The sequence below is a fragment of the Poecilia mexicana genome, unplaced genomic scaffold (assembly GCF_051168715.1).
Source record: "Poecilia mexicana isolate PSO_F unplaced genomic scaffold, ASM5116871v1 scaffold_1, whole genome shotgun sequence".
Lineage (NCBI taxonomy): Eukaryota > Metazoa > Chordata > Actinopteri > Cyprinodontiformes > Poeciliidae > Poecilia > Poecilia mexicana.
The window spans coordinates 15,951,921-15,967,639 of NW_028263370.1; the positions used below are offsets into that span (position 1 = coordinate 15,951,921).

The following is a 15,719-nucleotide window of genomic DNA, read 5'->3' on the forward strand; positions in this document are numbered from 1 at the left end:
GCTGTCATTTCTCTTCTAAACAGAGGAAACCTTCACCATCATTGACAGGTTAGAGGGCGTTCACTGCTCTGACTCATGCTTCACACACTTATTCCCCTTAACTACGTAACTATAATAAAGCAGGACTCTATTTAAATTCCTTTAATTACATTATGGAGAATATATGTGCACCTTGTAATAAAAACAAAACCAAAGTCAAACGAAATATGTCAGAATTTTGAAATTGGTGGAACTACATTTGGTTCTTTTCATTTTATTATGATTATGTTGGTCCTTAATTGTAATGTACAGTACTTTTGACTGGCTCTTTTTTTTTAAATTCTCATTAATCACAGCTTTCTCAACGATCTACCATCCCAGGTCAACATTTGCACTTTTGGCCATTGCAACATTTTCATTCTTGTCTTTTCTTAGCAATCTTTTAGATTCACTCGTCTGTTGAGGAAGAGTGCCTGTTACAAGATCAGATTTTCAAGAAGCTTGTTGAACAGAGGGCCAAATTTTGGCTCCAGATACAATGTTAGTTATAAACTTCACTCTTCACCCAACATTTACAAAGAAATGTTCTGTAGTCACAGATTATGTGCAAATTGTTGGCCCTCTTTAACTGTGCTAGTTGAATTAATGGAATTTTATGCTCATTGGCCACTTTATTGGATGACTAGTGAAAAACTGGGTTACAGGCATTATTCTAAGTTCTATTGAAACATTTTGCAAAGATATAAAAACTTTCTCTGAGATTTTGGTCCATATTAACGTGACAGCATCACACTGTTTTGTAGATTTCCTTTCTGACATTTTTAAAGCGATTTTCCCGTTTGAGGAAGTTTCAATTGAGCTCTATTGGACTGTTGAAGCCAATGCATGTAGCGCAACTGCTCCTTCAAGTTGAAAGAAGTCATGAAAGAAGTTGAAAGAATTCAGATGGTCAGACATCTGATCAAGAGCAGCCGGGAAGAAAATTTGGGAAAACCACAAGAACTTCCTGTCTGGCCTGGGAAGGCCTTGGGATCCCCCAGAAGGAACTGGAGGAGGTCGCCCAGAGAAAAGGATGCTGACACTTTTAAAAGTGTTCCTGGTCCATCACACCTGAAAATGGTAGAATTGCCTCCTGAGTATGTAGTTTAGTTCTCCAGAGTCCTTCTAATGGCCTGTTTATTTGACTCAGGTGCGTCAAAGCAGAGATATTTCAAAGTTTAACACTCCTGGACCTGTTAACCCTGTGAGCAGAACTTAATATAATCCAATTAAAATATAACATACAATTTTATTGACATAATTCTGGAGCTTGTGTGTCCTCATGCTTGTTGTCATGTAGGTTGTGGATGTCCGTTAAACACTGCGCAACACAAGACATTACGTGCTGCTTGATCCCGCTGTCATTAACAGCTTTCGGGCTCCATCTTGTGGTCGTATAAAATCATTACAAGTTCAAGAGACGAGCGTTGCTCCTCCGCCAAGTTGGCTCACACGTCAGAGTGAAACCTGTACTGGTGAGTGGACGTGTACTGTCGGCGTCATGCGGTTCCCGGATGCGCCGAACACAAACATGGACCGGGTGGTGGTGGAAGTCCCGATCAACAACGGTGAGATTTTTCAGAGTTCCACGCCTGGCGCGTCTCGGGAGGTCTAGCGCCAACATGCCCAGCACCGCAGTCGCCTCGGTGCACTTGTGCACAGATGCTCCACCTCCTCTGACGCGGTGGAAGTGCTGCTGCTGCAGCCCCTGTGGGGTTACTGGCTGTTGTTCACGCTGAGTGCTTTACTTCTGTATCTGCAAGTCGCTTATACACAGAATGCCAAGCTGCTGTTTTCTGTCAAACATGATCTGTTTTCTCTTTTTCTTAAAAATCACTTATGTGGTGCTAAGTTAGTGGGAAGGGATCAAATAAAGCTTTTCTGATTGGATCCCTCTCTGACTCACATTACTGAAGTTTGAAGCCAGGAAGTGTGGTTTTGCTGAAGCGCCAAAACTCTGGCAGAGTTGTATTTTCATAGGCCGTTTATTTATGATCGTCATACATTATCTGCAACTATTATATTACTTTTAAAATGTTTGAATTCTTTATATTGCGTGAGTCAGCATTGTTCTTTGTAAAAAACAATAATACATTTCTTCACAACTCATTCACAAAAATGTATTTATTTCATATGATAAACCAAGACAAAGTAATGTGTAACTCTTATGTAGAAGGAAACAAATACATAATTTAACAATTGCTATTAATAATCCTAAAAGTCCATTATTTATCCAGATTTTTGGAATAAAAACCTTGTAGCAACTCATTGCAGATTTGTTTGGATATGTCCCTGCTAGCTCTAGAGTTGTAGCAACTGATTTTTTTTAGTTTTTTTTTCCTTAAGCTTTTTTTTTTTTAGAATGACTAGGTTGTTCATCGGAACCTGAATTTTCAAGCGGTACCAGAGATTCTCAACTGGATTTAGGTTTGGACCTTTATGCCATTCAAGTCACACAAGACCTTTTAAGAGATTTTCTTCTAGGATTGCTCTATATTTAGCTCCAACCGTCTTGTCATTTACTCTGACTTGTTTCCCTGTCCCTGCTGATGAAAAGCATCCCTACAGCATTATGTTTCATGGGGGGATGGTGTGTTCATTGTATGGTGTTAGCTTCCCCAAACAATTATAGCAGTTTGCGTTTGCATGCTCTGACCAAAGGACTTTCTACGTATTAGCTTAGTTCTTTTTACATGGATTCTGGTGAACTTGCAGACAGGCTTTGTATGTTTTTAAAAGGATGACTATAATGGTTGTCATTCTAAATGTGAACATCTGGAGAACCTTGAGAACCTGAACATTTCGGCTGCTTCTCCACTTAATCCTCTTCTTGCTATTAGTGCTGAAAAGAAAAATCGTGATCTGCCTCCATTATGTTTCGTGGTGGGAATGGTGTTTTCAGAGTGTGCACAAAGACACAAAACAAAACTCCTGTTTTTCCAGACCTTTTCCCATTATGCTACAACGTGTTCTTCTAATAATTTCTGCTTCTAACTGAAGAGTTTTCTATTTCCTGCCCCTTTCACAGCGCCCCGAAAGCGTCAGGTGCGTTTCTCGGCGAGGCATGACATCATCCTTCTGAGGGAGGTCATCGCCCAGAACCCGTTCGGTTCTAAAGAGCCAGGTGGGTTTTTGTTTCTTTGAAGACACTATTCTACTGTAAACACAAACATGGGTCAAACTGCAGCCTTTATTTGATATGCTATGTTCTGCTGTCGTTCGCTTTGTCAGGGCGGATGTGGGCCAGGGTGGGGGAGATCATCACCGCGGCCCTCCAGGAGGAGAGCTTCGAGGTAGATGCCAGGAGATGTCGGGAGAGGACCATGTTGCTGCTGGACTACTACAAGAAACAAGATTTTCCCAGTTTGCGCAGGTTGGTTTACTTTCATATCTATAGTAAGTGCAATGTTTGACAAGGGAATGTCAAACATGTGTCATGGCATGCTATCAAACTCATGCTACCGGAATGAGTGCTTTGCTTTTAACACAGGTTTGGAACGGAGAAGTTGTATGCCCAAAAGGAAGATTTGCTCCACGAGGTTTTGGAGCTAGAGGCTGAGAAGGGGCTGCTGGTCAGTGGTGACGGTGCAAAATATCAGGTGAGCGTCAGTGGAACCATGTTCAGTAATAAGACATTTTTAACAATTTGCACTTTTGCCTTGCAGTAAGAAAAAGGTCTCAAGTTTCGAGGTGCCCAGGCTCCTAACATCTGGCATTTTTCCATGTAGAGTTGGAATAATCTGTATGTCTCTGCTCAGGATTTCTCTCTGTTTTTATCCTTTGTTTTTATCCTTACAGTCCAAAACACTCATTTGAAATGCAGAAATAGTTAGAACTTAGATAAACTAAAATTGACTAATCATCACCTTGAACTGTGTCTGTTCTAAATGTAGCTGAGTTGGCATATGTATTCTACATTAAAAAAAAAAAAATAGTTTTGTTTGTAAAGCTTTTTTTTTTATCTGTCATGTTCAGGATGAAGAGCCAAGGAATCATCTAATAGAGGAACTAACTCTTACAGAACCAGACAAGCCTAACGTCACACGGCTGCCCCCTTTAGGTAATACAGATTCACTGCGCTTTGCAGCACATCAAAGTAAAGGCCTTTATTTTGTACATTTAAAAAAAATGTTTCAGAGATATATCGAGAAGGGTGAAAAATTCAATATGACTCTGTACAAAAAATCTGATATAAACATTTGTAGAACTAGCTGATTGGTCCACAAAATCAAGTGTTTGTTGACTTTTTTTAAAAATGTGGAGCTTTCTCTTCAACTGAAGCACCTATATATTTTCTTTGTGTTTCTTAGATATTTTGGAATAATCCCTGCCTGCTCCGTTTCCTCCTGGTTCTAACGTTTGTCTCGCAGTTACAGAAGCAGAAGAAGAGCGTGAGCACATGGCAGAGCTGTCAGCGGCGCCCACAGCCAAGCGGCCCTGCCAGTGTTGCTGCCAGACCTACTCAGAGATCCTGAGCTTTCTGGAGAAGCGCTCGGAGGCGGAGCAGCGGCTCCGGGAGGAGGAGCTTTCTCTACGTCGAGAAGAGCTGGAGATTCAGAGGAGTGGGATTTCTTTTGCTGAATTTAACTCCAGCTTTGCTTTATCAGAAATTGGGGGTTCAAAGATTTGTCTGTGCTCAGTGTTAAAATTCAACATTTTATACAATGTGCCAAGTGGTGGCTCTGTTCACTCATCACCTCATGCATGGTTACTGGAATGAAAATATGTGTTCTTTGTCAGTAAACAACCGTTTGTCATTCTTCATTTCAGGTAAGATCGCTCTGGAGAGAGAACGTCTGGAAGCGGAGAGAAAAGAGAGGGAGCGGCGGTTTGAACTGGAGAGCCAGGAGAGGCAGGTCATTTTGGACCTGCTCAAAGATAAAGTGCTGAAAGGCTAAAAGTGAGAAGCCACCACCTGCAGCACACGTAGGCAGAGGGTGGGAACATGGAAGGCGGCGCAAACTGCAGTGAAGAGGAAGAAAGACGGTAAAACTAGAAGTGAGAAGATCGAAGAGAGGAACAGTGAGCCGAGATTAAAAGTTAGGGCAGGATTGTTCTGTTGCCTTGACCTCTCTGAACAGAAGTAGTTATGAAGTTCCTCAACTGATAAAATCATGAGTTTCTGGAGCCCTTTGCATGGATATATGCATCCGAGCCACAGCTTTTTCTAACAAACTGTGAGAGAATTTAAATATGATGTAAACCTGAACACACTGTGCTGCAGAAAACTGTAGAGTTTCAGTACACATAGTTTTATTTATTAAAACATTAAAGATGGGTTTGTAGACAGACATGTAGCTGCTGAGTTCAGGTGAAAGTATATAAGATCTCCTATTTTTTACTTTTAGTGGCAGCCATAATATTAATCTTAAGACTTCATATTTGTGTTACGCTGCTTTGGATAACATGCTGCTAATGTTTATTTCAAGTGTTATGCTGATAAAGGAAAGTTACCACCAACTTAAAGAGAATCTTTTCCCCTTTTGTCTCATGTTTACTAGAACCACACAGGAAAATTCTCTATTGGACCTCAGAGAGTCTAGATTTGCAGTAAAATCTCCTCTGGTGTCCCCCAGGGTCTTAGTTCCCTGCTGGTTACTCTTTACACCCATACCGCACCTTGCAAACGTCTACATTATTACTGCAAACCTCCATTTCTTTCTTCATTTCCTTACATCCATTCAGACATCCATCTATTATCTTAATTCAATTCAGTTTAATTTATAACATGTCATCTCAAGGTTACAAAAAAGTCATTTTAATCGATCCTAGTGATCAAATAGGCCACTCCATTTCGATTCATTATTCAAATTATTTTAAAAACTTTTCTATCTTAAGAAACCTAATAGATTGCATCGAGTCATTGACTTGCAGCAATCCTTTTGGTAAATAATTTTATTATAAAGTGACAAGAAAATATATTTATTGAAGAGATACAAAGAAGGGCAGGGATGTGGAAAACAAACACAGTGTGAGATTAACCCCTAAGTGTTTGCCTTTTAAGAACACACAAAGAAATTTCTCAAGCTCACCGAAAACGCTGGGTCCTTTCTGAACCGCACCAGTAAACACAAGCTTGAACGATGAATGGGCTCTTTGCACCTCAGCTTCCGCGTTCGAGGTAAAGCGGCTCGATTGTTTCCGATCCAATACAAATATCATTTACATTAGGTACTTGCAGTGCTTGGCCAATGTTTGTACATCAATCCGAAGCCCCAACAAGTCAGCTGGAGAAAGGTTTTAAGATGTTCGCCTCGTTATACATTCACTGACACGAAGGTGAGTTTTACTTAAACTTTGTGGCTAACATTAACGTTAGCTTATGCTAGTAGGCAATATTCTCGGACATTGTTCTTGTAAAATGTGCTATTTAAGTATCTAAACATTCTAACGGACAATGTTTTTACCTAATTTTCAAGTATATTATGTGTGTTTATTGTCGTTAGTGTCAGACTAAAGGGGTTCGGTTACGGTTCGGACTTTTTACTTACGAAGCCTGACTGAGCTCAACAAGCCTCATAGCTTGACAGTAGCGCAGCTCTGGTGTCAGAGATCTGGTTCAGCTGTTCAGGTTCAAAGTTGCTGCTTTTAGAAAAATATGACCGTGTTGCTTCATGTCTCCGTGTTATTTCGTTTTATTACCTTTGCAAGTTTCTTGTGAAGAGCTCAGATAGGACGGTGTTTACAGCAGGATGTACAGGCGGATCAGTTGCTCGGCTGTCTGGCTCTGGTCTGCTCTCTCGTTCCCATAAACTCTTTCAGGCTGAATACAGAAGTGATTCCATGGAAATAACTCAGGGAGGCTCCTTTATTTATCATCCGTATCCCCGGTAGTTTTAGGCTGATCCGGAGTGAAGTGAAGGCTGCAAACTTTGCTGTGCGGCGTTAGCTGGTAGCGACAGATATTTACAAGCCATCTTCTTAATTCAGGATCGCTTGGAAATTAACGAAAACTTAAAAGCCCATTATATTAGGAAGACAACAATGTTAATAGTATTGTTTTTTTGCATCTGAAATATGACTTGGTCTTTTCTACCAGTCATGGTAACTCAAAGCGGAAAAAAGTGAGCCGCATTAGCTTCTGGAGATGTGACGTCAACGCCTTAGGTGCAAAGAGCCCATAAACAGTGGAGTTTTGCCTCTCCAGCAGATGGCAGTAGCGCAGTTAAACTTATGAAAGAACACGAGAAAGAAGAACAAGAGAAAGAATCGGAGCTCTCTGATTGGCTCTCTTGAACGTCACTGTTTGCTTCATCCAATGAACGTCTGCCTGGGGGCGGTGTTATTACTGCAGCTGAAAGAATGCTGCGTAGTGAACAGATTTCAATTCTCAAAACGGAGTTTAGTTTCAGTCGAACTTTGCTGGATGTGCATTTATCTGAGTTATCGTTCAGATTCAGTGCAGTCAGCTGTTAAAACAGCTCGTCTCTTCTGAAAGTCTCACTCACCGCATGAAAACACTCAACTCAGCCGAGCTCATATTCAGTGTTGGTTCAGTCTTTTTGTTTCTTCTCCACCAAGCGCTTCACCTCTGACTCCACGTGACGTGGGAAACATGTGGCCTTTGTGTTTTTTAGTTTACACGCAGAGCTGAGGACACATACTGTGGGTTTCCTGACATCCACGGGGGACTTTTAACATTTTTCTCTCGGTTTGCTTTTGGGGTCAAACCTCAACACATTTCTCATATTTGCCAAAGCAAAGCAGAATGCCCATCAGGCGTTTTGGAGGTCACAGGTCCCTGGTTCCTTACTCTCAGACTTCCAAGCTGTCGTATGGCTACACAAAAATGAATATCTCAAGAAGCGACTATCGGGTTTTTTCTGCCAACTCTTCCACTGCCTGCACCGAGCTGGCCAAGAGGATAACAGAGTGAGTCTAATTCTTTATGAATGTCGTTAAGAATAATACCGAGTGAATGTGCAGTTATTTGCCCATTTTCTGACATACCCTGTTGCAGGAGTGTATAATTGTATCAATAAACAAAGCATGGCAACGGTATAACTGTGTTTTATTACTAACGGTGGGAAAGAAGTATGGTGGATTTCCAGGTAAAATTCCTGAATTAGAGGACGCAGCGTACGCTCTAGTTACTGCATGTTTGCTCTTCTATTCCTGTCAAAGGTTTTGCCCTTACAAACAAGACATTCCGGGTTTCTAACGAGTGTGAAAAAGCATGAAAATAAGAAAATGTTCAGGTCTGAGTGAACATGGAGAAATAAATTTGTTTCCAGACTAGAGTTCCACGAAATACTACGTGCACAGTTATCAGGCAAGTTGTATTTTTGAGGAGGATTAATGTTGTAATGTATATAGTACAAAACTGTCAGTCCAGAAATGCTAAAAACACCTCAGATATGAATGCTTAATAAAATAAAAAAAATAAATAAACTTTTGGCTTTCTTATGATAATATCTGTTGGGAAATTGATGTTGTGCAAAATCATTATCCAGCAAAATTAAAATGTTCCAATTCCAGGTTATTTACTGAAGTGAGAATAATAAACCAACAACTCAAAATCTACAAATAAACATTTCTAAGATGAAAAAACAACTGTGGTTCAGCAACCACTGCCTCCCACTGTTCAGAAAAACACCCCTCCCTCCTTTCCTCTGACTATGTACTATTCCTTTCCTTTTTATCTCAGGACTTGTGTATCTGAAATGCACAGAACATGCTGTTCTTCCATGGGTTTACATTCCAAACATGCCAAAAGAAACTGGGAGGTTTTGCTTTTGACACATTTCACAAATGAACAGTGAAAAAGATTTCTGATTTCTCAGAGTTTAACCAGCGATTGGTACACCGCTATTTCTATTGATCTAGATCTTGAATCTGCTTTATTTAATCTTTTACTTTGTTTATTGTTCAGAGTTCTAAGTCATTGTGTGTCAGTCTATGCAAATATATATATATATATATATATCTAATGCTAACTCCATAATGCTAATCTGAAGCCAGTCTACCAATTGGTAATGCACCACTTGGTATAGTGCTGTTAGATTTCTTTTTAGGAATGTCACCTTTCTGTTGATGTCTCTGAAAAACACTTATTTCTCTTAGAAAACAGTTTAATCATCAAAATGTCTAATTTGTGTTTATTTTAAGTCAGATTTAATACTTCATTTTGACAGACGCCTGGGTGTGGAGCTGGGCAGGTCGGTAGTTTATCAGGAGTCAAACACAGGTAAGACTTAGCTGTGTCCAGATAACTGCTGACCCACTCTATAAGGACTTTATTGCATCTCAACCCACAGTGATTTTTTCTTTTCTTTTCTGCAGAGACTCGAGTAGAGGTAAAGGAATCTGTCCGAGGACAAGACATTTTTATTATTCAGACCATTCCAAGGTAATTTTAGACTTTTAATCGTGCACACTATTATATTAAAACTGAATTATTGAGCTTATTTAACGAGCAACAAAAGAAACTAAATAAATTATGGAAGGACATTCAGGAGAAGAATGCACAAAAAATTAAGGACAAAAAAAGTACGAACTTGTTGAATTCCTGTGACATGTGCCAGAATATAACAATGATCTAATCTGTGCTGGAGCTGCCAAATATATCAAAAAGCAAACTTCATAACTTACCATCTCAAAGGGCTACTCGCCTGCATTATTTGGTACGGTTTTATACTCCGAGTGGCCGACGTGCATGCTTTGCATATTGATAATAAATCTGGCCAGTGGGATGGATTGTGACCATCCTTAATGTTCACACCTGAAGTATGCTTAATAGCTAACCTGTGCTGTTGATATTGTTATTGTAAAAAATAGCATATTATTGGGAAAATATATGTAGGTAAATCCTTTTAGTAATTGCAAGTTTCAGCAATAATCATGATTATGCTGAAATCGTATTTGTTTCCCTTTTTTTTACTTAACTAGCTAGAAAGCAGACATCACGTTGCTCAGCTTTTATTTGTGACTCTCAACCAGACATTTAACCCCTGCTTTGATTTTTCAGGGACGTCAACACAGCCGTCATGGAGCTGCTGGTGATGGCTTACGCTCTGAAGACATCGTGTGCCAAGAACATCATTGGGGTCATTCCCTACTTTCCCTACAGCAAGCAGTGCAAGATGAGGAAGAGAGGATCCATCGTCTGCAAGCTGCTCGCTTCCATGTTGGCTAAAGCCGGTGAGCCAGAGCTGCACATTTACAACTGGGAAGCCAGTCACTGTTGGTATGCTGTGGTAAGGTTTGCACAGCTGTGGACTAAACTAAGTGATTCCCACTAATTACTTTCTTAATGTTTGTGTTCATAATCTAAAAACTCATTTTAAATATAATACATCAAATTTCGATACATTTTTGTGACTTCCTTTGACGTCAGGAAGTCATCATCTGAAGCCTCAACATCAGAAGTGATAAACTCCAAAAGTTTATCACTGCTGTCGACATGTGACTATGTGCAATGCTTTTGCATAGCTCAGAATAGCTCAGTTTTCACAAACCAAACCACCGAGTTGAAGCAGTTGGAGCCACAAACTTCGACTCAGTCACATTTCATAGCGTAACCTACTTTTTGCACCATTTCGAAGCAGCTGGAAACATGATGTCTGTGCAGACATAAAGTCTGGAAATTATTCTTGATAAAGGTTATTTGATCGTAGAAAATTAGTTTCATGATTATATTACCCAAAGCTTGGGAACAATTTACAGATTCTTGAATGTGCTGCATTCATTCCTTCAAAAGAATTACCGTAATTTCCAGACTATAAGCATCTACTTTTTCCACGCGATTTGAACACTGCAGTGCGGCTGACGGATCTCTGTAGATTTCTTTGCTATTGTCATTTTGCTCTGAAGCTCCTGAACTGAATGAAGCCTTATATTCTGTTGCAGGGCTTACTCATATCATCACTATGGATCTTCACCAGAAGGAGATCCAGGGATTCTTTAACTTCCCCATTGACAACCTCCGAGCTTCCCCTTTTCTCATCCAGTACATCCAAGAAGAGGTACATCATGCTGAAGGCACAAAATATCAAACTGTTCATTTTTCTCTGAGAAACTCAGTCTTACAGTAAAGGCTGTAGTATTTCACCTTTTTATTTCTTAGGATACACTCATAGTTTCTGTCTCTTTCTTAATAGATCCCAGACTACAGGAATGCTGTCATTGTTGCAAAGTCTCCATCTGCTGCTAAACGGTAACAAGAAACTCAGAGCTTAATAATAATAATAATTCAAATGGTTTGCCTGATAAAACATAGTGAAGCTCGCATTTAAATCACTATAATGCCTATTTAGGTGGCCTGTTAAAAGAATTGAGTCACTATGCAAAATGACTTTTTTCTACCTTTATATCATGTTATGATGTCATTCCTTCATCAAGCAGGTTATGTTTATGTATAATGTATGCTACAATGTGTTTTTATGCTAATTTGCCTGATAAACCCAGACAAATAAAGCTGTTTCTTTTTGTTTTATTCACATGGAAACCTTTTGAATGGTAAAATCATCTTTGAATTTGAGTTTTGCCTGTGAAGAAGGAATTGCAGATGTAATTTCTGTCCTACATTCCAATGAAACACTTCAGTATAAGGCCTTAACCTTTTTTTTTTTTTTGCGTCAACTCTTCTTTGCAGGCGTATTTTCCTTTGCCAACTCCTTTCTTCAGCCTTTGGCTCGTCTGATTAAAAGTTTCTGTAGCCATTGTTGTTTCCTTTTGTCTCCTCCATGTCTGCCTGTTTATCTGCTCCAGGGCCCAAGCTTACGCTGAGAGGCTGAGGCTCGGCCTGGCAGTGATGCATGGGGAGGCACAGCATTCCGAGTCGGACATGGCAGATGGCCGACATTCCCCCCCGCTGTCCCGGACCACAGCAGGACACACAGGCCTAGAGCTGCCATGTAAGTCGGATGAAACACTATGTCCAGTAAACTGACTTTAGTAAAATTGAAGCATTACTGAATGACAACCATTTAAGTTGATCAGCGTAGAAGCACGAACTGAGACCAGTAACTTATCTGTTTCTCAGTGATGATGCCGAAGGAGAAGCCTCCCATCACCGTCGTCGGAGACGTAGGTGGGAGAATTGCCATCATTGTGGTAAGCTTTGCTGGCTGCAAAGAAAATAAAAAGCATTGTTACATGCGTTATGAGAAATGTAACCAATCTGGGATTTTATGAACTTGTGCTGTACTTTATCTCTCTTGTGCTGCTGGTTTTACTCTAGGAAATTTCTCATAGAGTTGAAATATCAGGATATTGCAGGCTATTGGTGACCTTCTGCCATCTATTTCTTTTTTCTCCAGACAGTTAGGAAAAATATCTGTGATGTAAAACATGTCTTTGCTCTCTAACATGTGACCTCTTCCCCAGGATGACATCATAGATGATGTGGATGACTTTGTTGCAGCAGCAGAAAGCCTGAAGGAGAGAGGAGCGTACAAGATCTACATCATGGCTACACATGGACTGCTGTCTGCAGAAGCTCCCAGACTAATAGATGAGTCTGCTATAGATGAGGTAAAGGTCTCGTGTGAAGATTTGACAGTGAAAGAAAATATTTTGCAGCTATGAAATGATGTGCAATAAGTTAATGCATCTGAAACAATGAAAAGTGAGATTTTATGACAACCCTTAGCAGAAATATGGAATTACTGCACTGGACAGGTTCTTTGTTTATTTGATTTTCCACCAAAAAAGGAAAAAAAATCAGATGTATCACAAAATAATTAAATTGAAAAAATAAACATTCTGGCTTTATAAAGTATGTCTTTAGGAAAAGAACAAAGTGATTTCATATTTAATGGCTCATCTTTTCTCAGACCAGATGAAGAAAATTATACAGCGTCTCTTATTGGTATTTCTAAAGCAGATACCTGAACAAGTCTTATTCTGGAATCTGGAGCTAAAACTGAGTGACCTCAGAGCTTTAGGATATTTTCCACCTGTCAGCCATTGATAGAAAACATGGCCCAACAACACAACTGTCAGCTGAAACAATGGAAATTACTCTGAAACTCTGCTGGGCCATCTTTCCCATGTGAAAAGGTCAGCTTGGTGTTCATGACTAGCAGACAATCCAGATCTGAGTTTAACTGAACATTTATGGAGAACTTTTCATGACAAGACACAAACCAAGTAAAGCTGGTTTGTCAGCTACTTTACAGGAATGTTGGAAAGAAAAGTACTGATTGTGATGTTTTTGATTTATTACTCCATACTGATAAAATATGTAGCATTAGTTTTACTGACATTTAGTTTCTTCAGCTGTTAATGAAAAAAAAATATATATACCTGTATATATAGTCTCACAGCATTATTCTATGTATTTATTTTTTTTAGTTAAACATTGTTACATTTATTTACGAGCTCATTATTGTTGAAGAGTTAAAACAGGAGACACAACAAATGTCGGGATTTGTATTTACATGGAAATGCTTTATTAGTGAATAAATATATTACAGAAGGTCAAGAGGCACACCACGTTGAATTTTTAAAATAATATATATACATCATAATATTCAAATGTAGCATCATTTTTAGAGTAAACAAATAAATAAAACAACATAAAAGAGTGAATATCAACTTAAACATTTTACTGATTAACTCAACCGAAGTCACTTCTAGTCATTTCATATGTAAATATGTTTCAAACGGTTAATTTCTAAATTCGAATATGCATTTTACAAGTTAATATTTATTCCATAAATGGTTAGAAATAGTTGGTTTTGAAATATTATTACATTTTAAAATAAACATTTGTAGGCTTTGAATGTGTAATGATCATTCTGGGTTATTACCACATTTACTTAGAAATAAATCACAATCTACATAACAGTTTAGCAAATCATTTATCGACTGATTTGAATTGCGGCACCTCTGAGCCTCCATAGTTTTGCTCCAACACACGCAGGTGGTCGTGACCAACACCGTTCCTCACGAGGTGCAGAAGCTGCAGTGTCCGAAGATCAAAACCGTGGACGTGAGTCTGATCCTGGCTGAGGCCATCCGCCGCATCCACAACGGAGAGTCCATGTCCTACCTGTTCCGCAACATCACTGTGGACGACTGAGGCGACACGAGGAGACGTTTACATTCCAGCACATTTCCACTCGCACAGACTCAGGGCACATCTCTGCGTCGGTCTGTTCTTCCTGTCTAGGTTGCCGATAAATCTGTCGGTTTTGTTTACCAAATGTCACACACGAGGCAAGAACAATAAAGTTCATGCTCAATATTACTACAGGGTCCTCACTAATGTTTTTTGTTTTCCTGTATGCTGCAACTTGTAGCAAATAAAGCTGTTACTCTTTCAGAAGTGTTGTCTTTTTTTTGTCACTTGTTTTTCTCTAGCCTGAAGTGGCACGTCTGACTTTATTGGCTGTAAATATAGACGTGATAGCACAAGCGAAGCGTGGGTACATTTCAGGAACAAGAGCTACTTCAGTTTGCCACCTTCACACCTGAACATGAAACTTTTAGTCATGCTTTCAGTCAGGAAGCAGAGGCCAAATGTGTTGATGTCCAGCTGGAATTGGATGGTTAATAATCATCATAAAGGTATTAATCTCTACCAAACATCAGGTTTTTTTTTATTAATTATGCTGTATGGCTGCTCTATGTTTGACACTGCAACATTTTAAAGTAATTAAAATGCAGTAAATTTCGGAGACAATTTTGATTTCTATTTTTTCCCCAAATTCTAGATGTGTCAAACCACTGAAAACATGCAAATCATCTGACTGCTCTGTATTTATTTATGGCCATAAGTTCCTGTGTCAATTCGCTTGTACTATGCAGTGTTTTATGCAGTGTTTTACATTGGTTCACAGGACCATAAATGGCTCAGTGTAAATGCAGACATGTGACAGTCAATGAGAGAAGTAGAAGACATTTGAAACTCAGACTGTAGCTATGCAAATGGACCAAGTCCTGCTGTCTCTGGGCTTTCTTGCACCTGTAGACTTTGTGTCTCGAACCCTGAACTTGTTCCAAACGCCTCAGGGTGATTTTACTCTGCTGAGGAGCTTTGACCAAGTCCAGGGGCAGAGACTTCATCTGAGATGACCCGAAAACAAAAAAAAAAAACGCCTGAAGATCTCCAAGTAAAGTCTCCTTTACACGATAAAACACAGTTGCTCTGGGAGTTACTCTGAAATCCTGAGTTTATCTGACATCTATGCTATGGAAGCGCGTAACAAAATATAAAAACCCACACACCTGCGTGACTGAAGCTGCCGGGCCTCCTTCATTTTGCAACTGAGAGAGCGCACTGCGGAAGAATGTTTAAATGTGGACTGAAAGAGGAACTGGCCGCTAAACGTTAACCGAGCCACTTCCTCAAATTAAAACAGGAAACTTGGTGCAGTTTAATCTGATGGACTGGAGGAGAGGGTGGGAGGTGGGGCGGCGGCGGCAGCGGGGGGGGGATCTAAACCTGAGCAGTAACAACTGCTCTCTTCTCCCCAGGTTGCAATCAGAGGAACCAGGCATCGCCATTTGAGGAACTGCACACTGACCTTTTTTGTCAGCTGGCCAACATGGAGAACAGCTGAATTGTTCAGTATTCAAATGCAGTGCTGAGAGGAAGATTCATTTGGTTTGTTCAGCTTTAAACTGTTTCCCCCCCACAGGCAGTGAGGCGGTGAAGTTGGTGCTAAAACTTGTCAAAGTTGTGTCTTTCAGAAGGAGAGATATTTTCAGAGGTTGTGCAGAAAAATCGCGCGAGTTCAGACGCGTAGGAGCTG

General features: G+C 39.8%; 2 protein-coding genes and 1 long non-coding RNA gene across 4 annotated transcripts; 2 read left to right on the forward strand and 1 right to left on the reverse strand.

Annotated features, from left to right (window-relative positions):
* The first annotated feature begins 1,452 nt into the window (after positions 1–1,452).
* On the forward strand, positions 1,453–5,489 carry LOC106922558 (uncharacterized). Of its 2 annotated transcripts, XM_088005412.1 has the most exons (7): positions 1,453–1,586; positions 3,047–3,142; positions 3,250–3,391; positions 3,509–3,617; positions 3,994–4,078; positions 4,389–4,580; positions 4,789–5,489. In XM_088005412.1, exons 1-7 carry the CDS (start codon positions 1,520–1,522, stop codon positions 4,914–4,916), a joined length of 819 nt encoding a protein of 272 aa, XP_087861538.1. In that variant the 5' UTR covers positions 1,453–1,519; the 3' UTR covers positions 4,917–5,489. The 2 variants fall into 2 exon arrangements, with proteins under 2 accessions (XP_087861538.1, XP_014850566.1); XM_014995080.2 differs by having other exon boundaries at positions 4,389–4,874.
* Positions 5,490–7,255: 1,766 nt separating this feature from the next.
* Positions 7,256–14,290, forward strand: LOC106922557 (phosphoribosyl pyrophosphate synthase-associated protein 1-like). Its single transcript, XM_014995078.2, has 10 exons — positions 7,256–7,890; positions 9,153–9,205; positions 9,301–9,367; positions 9,986–10,158; positions 10,867–10,982; positions 11,118–11,173; positions 11,728–11,873; positions 12,002–12,072; positions 12,346–12,492; positions 13,886–14,290. The coding sequence occupies exons 1-10, from the start codon at positions 7,727–7,729 to the stop codon at positions 14,042–14,044; spliced, it is 1,152 nt and encodes a 383-aa protein (XP_014850564.1). The 5' UTR covers positions 7,256–7,726; the 3' UTR covers positions 14,045–14,290.
* Positions 13,390–15,590, reverse strand: LOC148161113 (uncharacterized). Its single transcript, XR_015762820.1, has 2 exons — positions 15,193–15,590; positions 13,390–14,040 (listed from the first exon to the last, which is right to left on the reverse strand). It is a non-coding gene; the product is annotated as an uncharacterized LOC148161113 (long non-coding RNA).
* Positions 15,591–15,719: the final 129 nt, after the last annotated feature.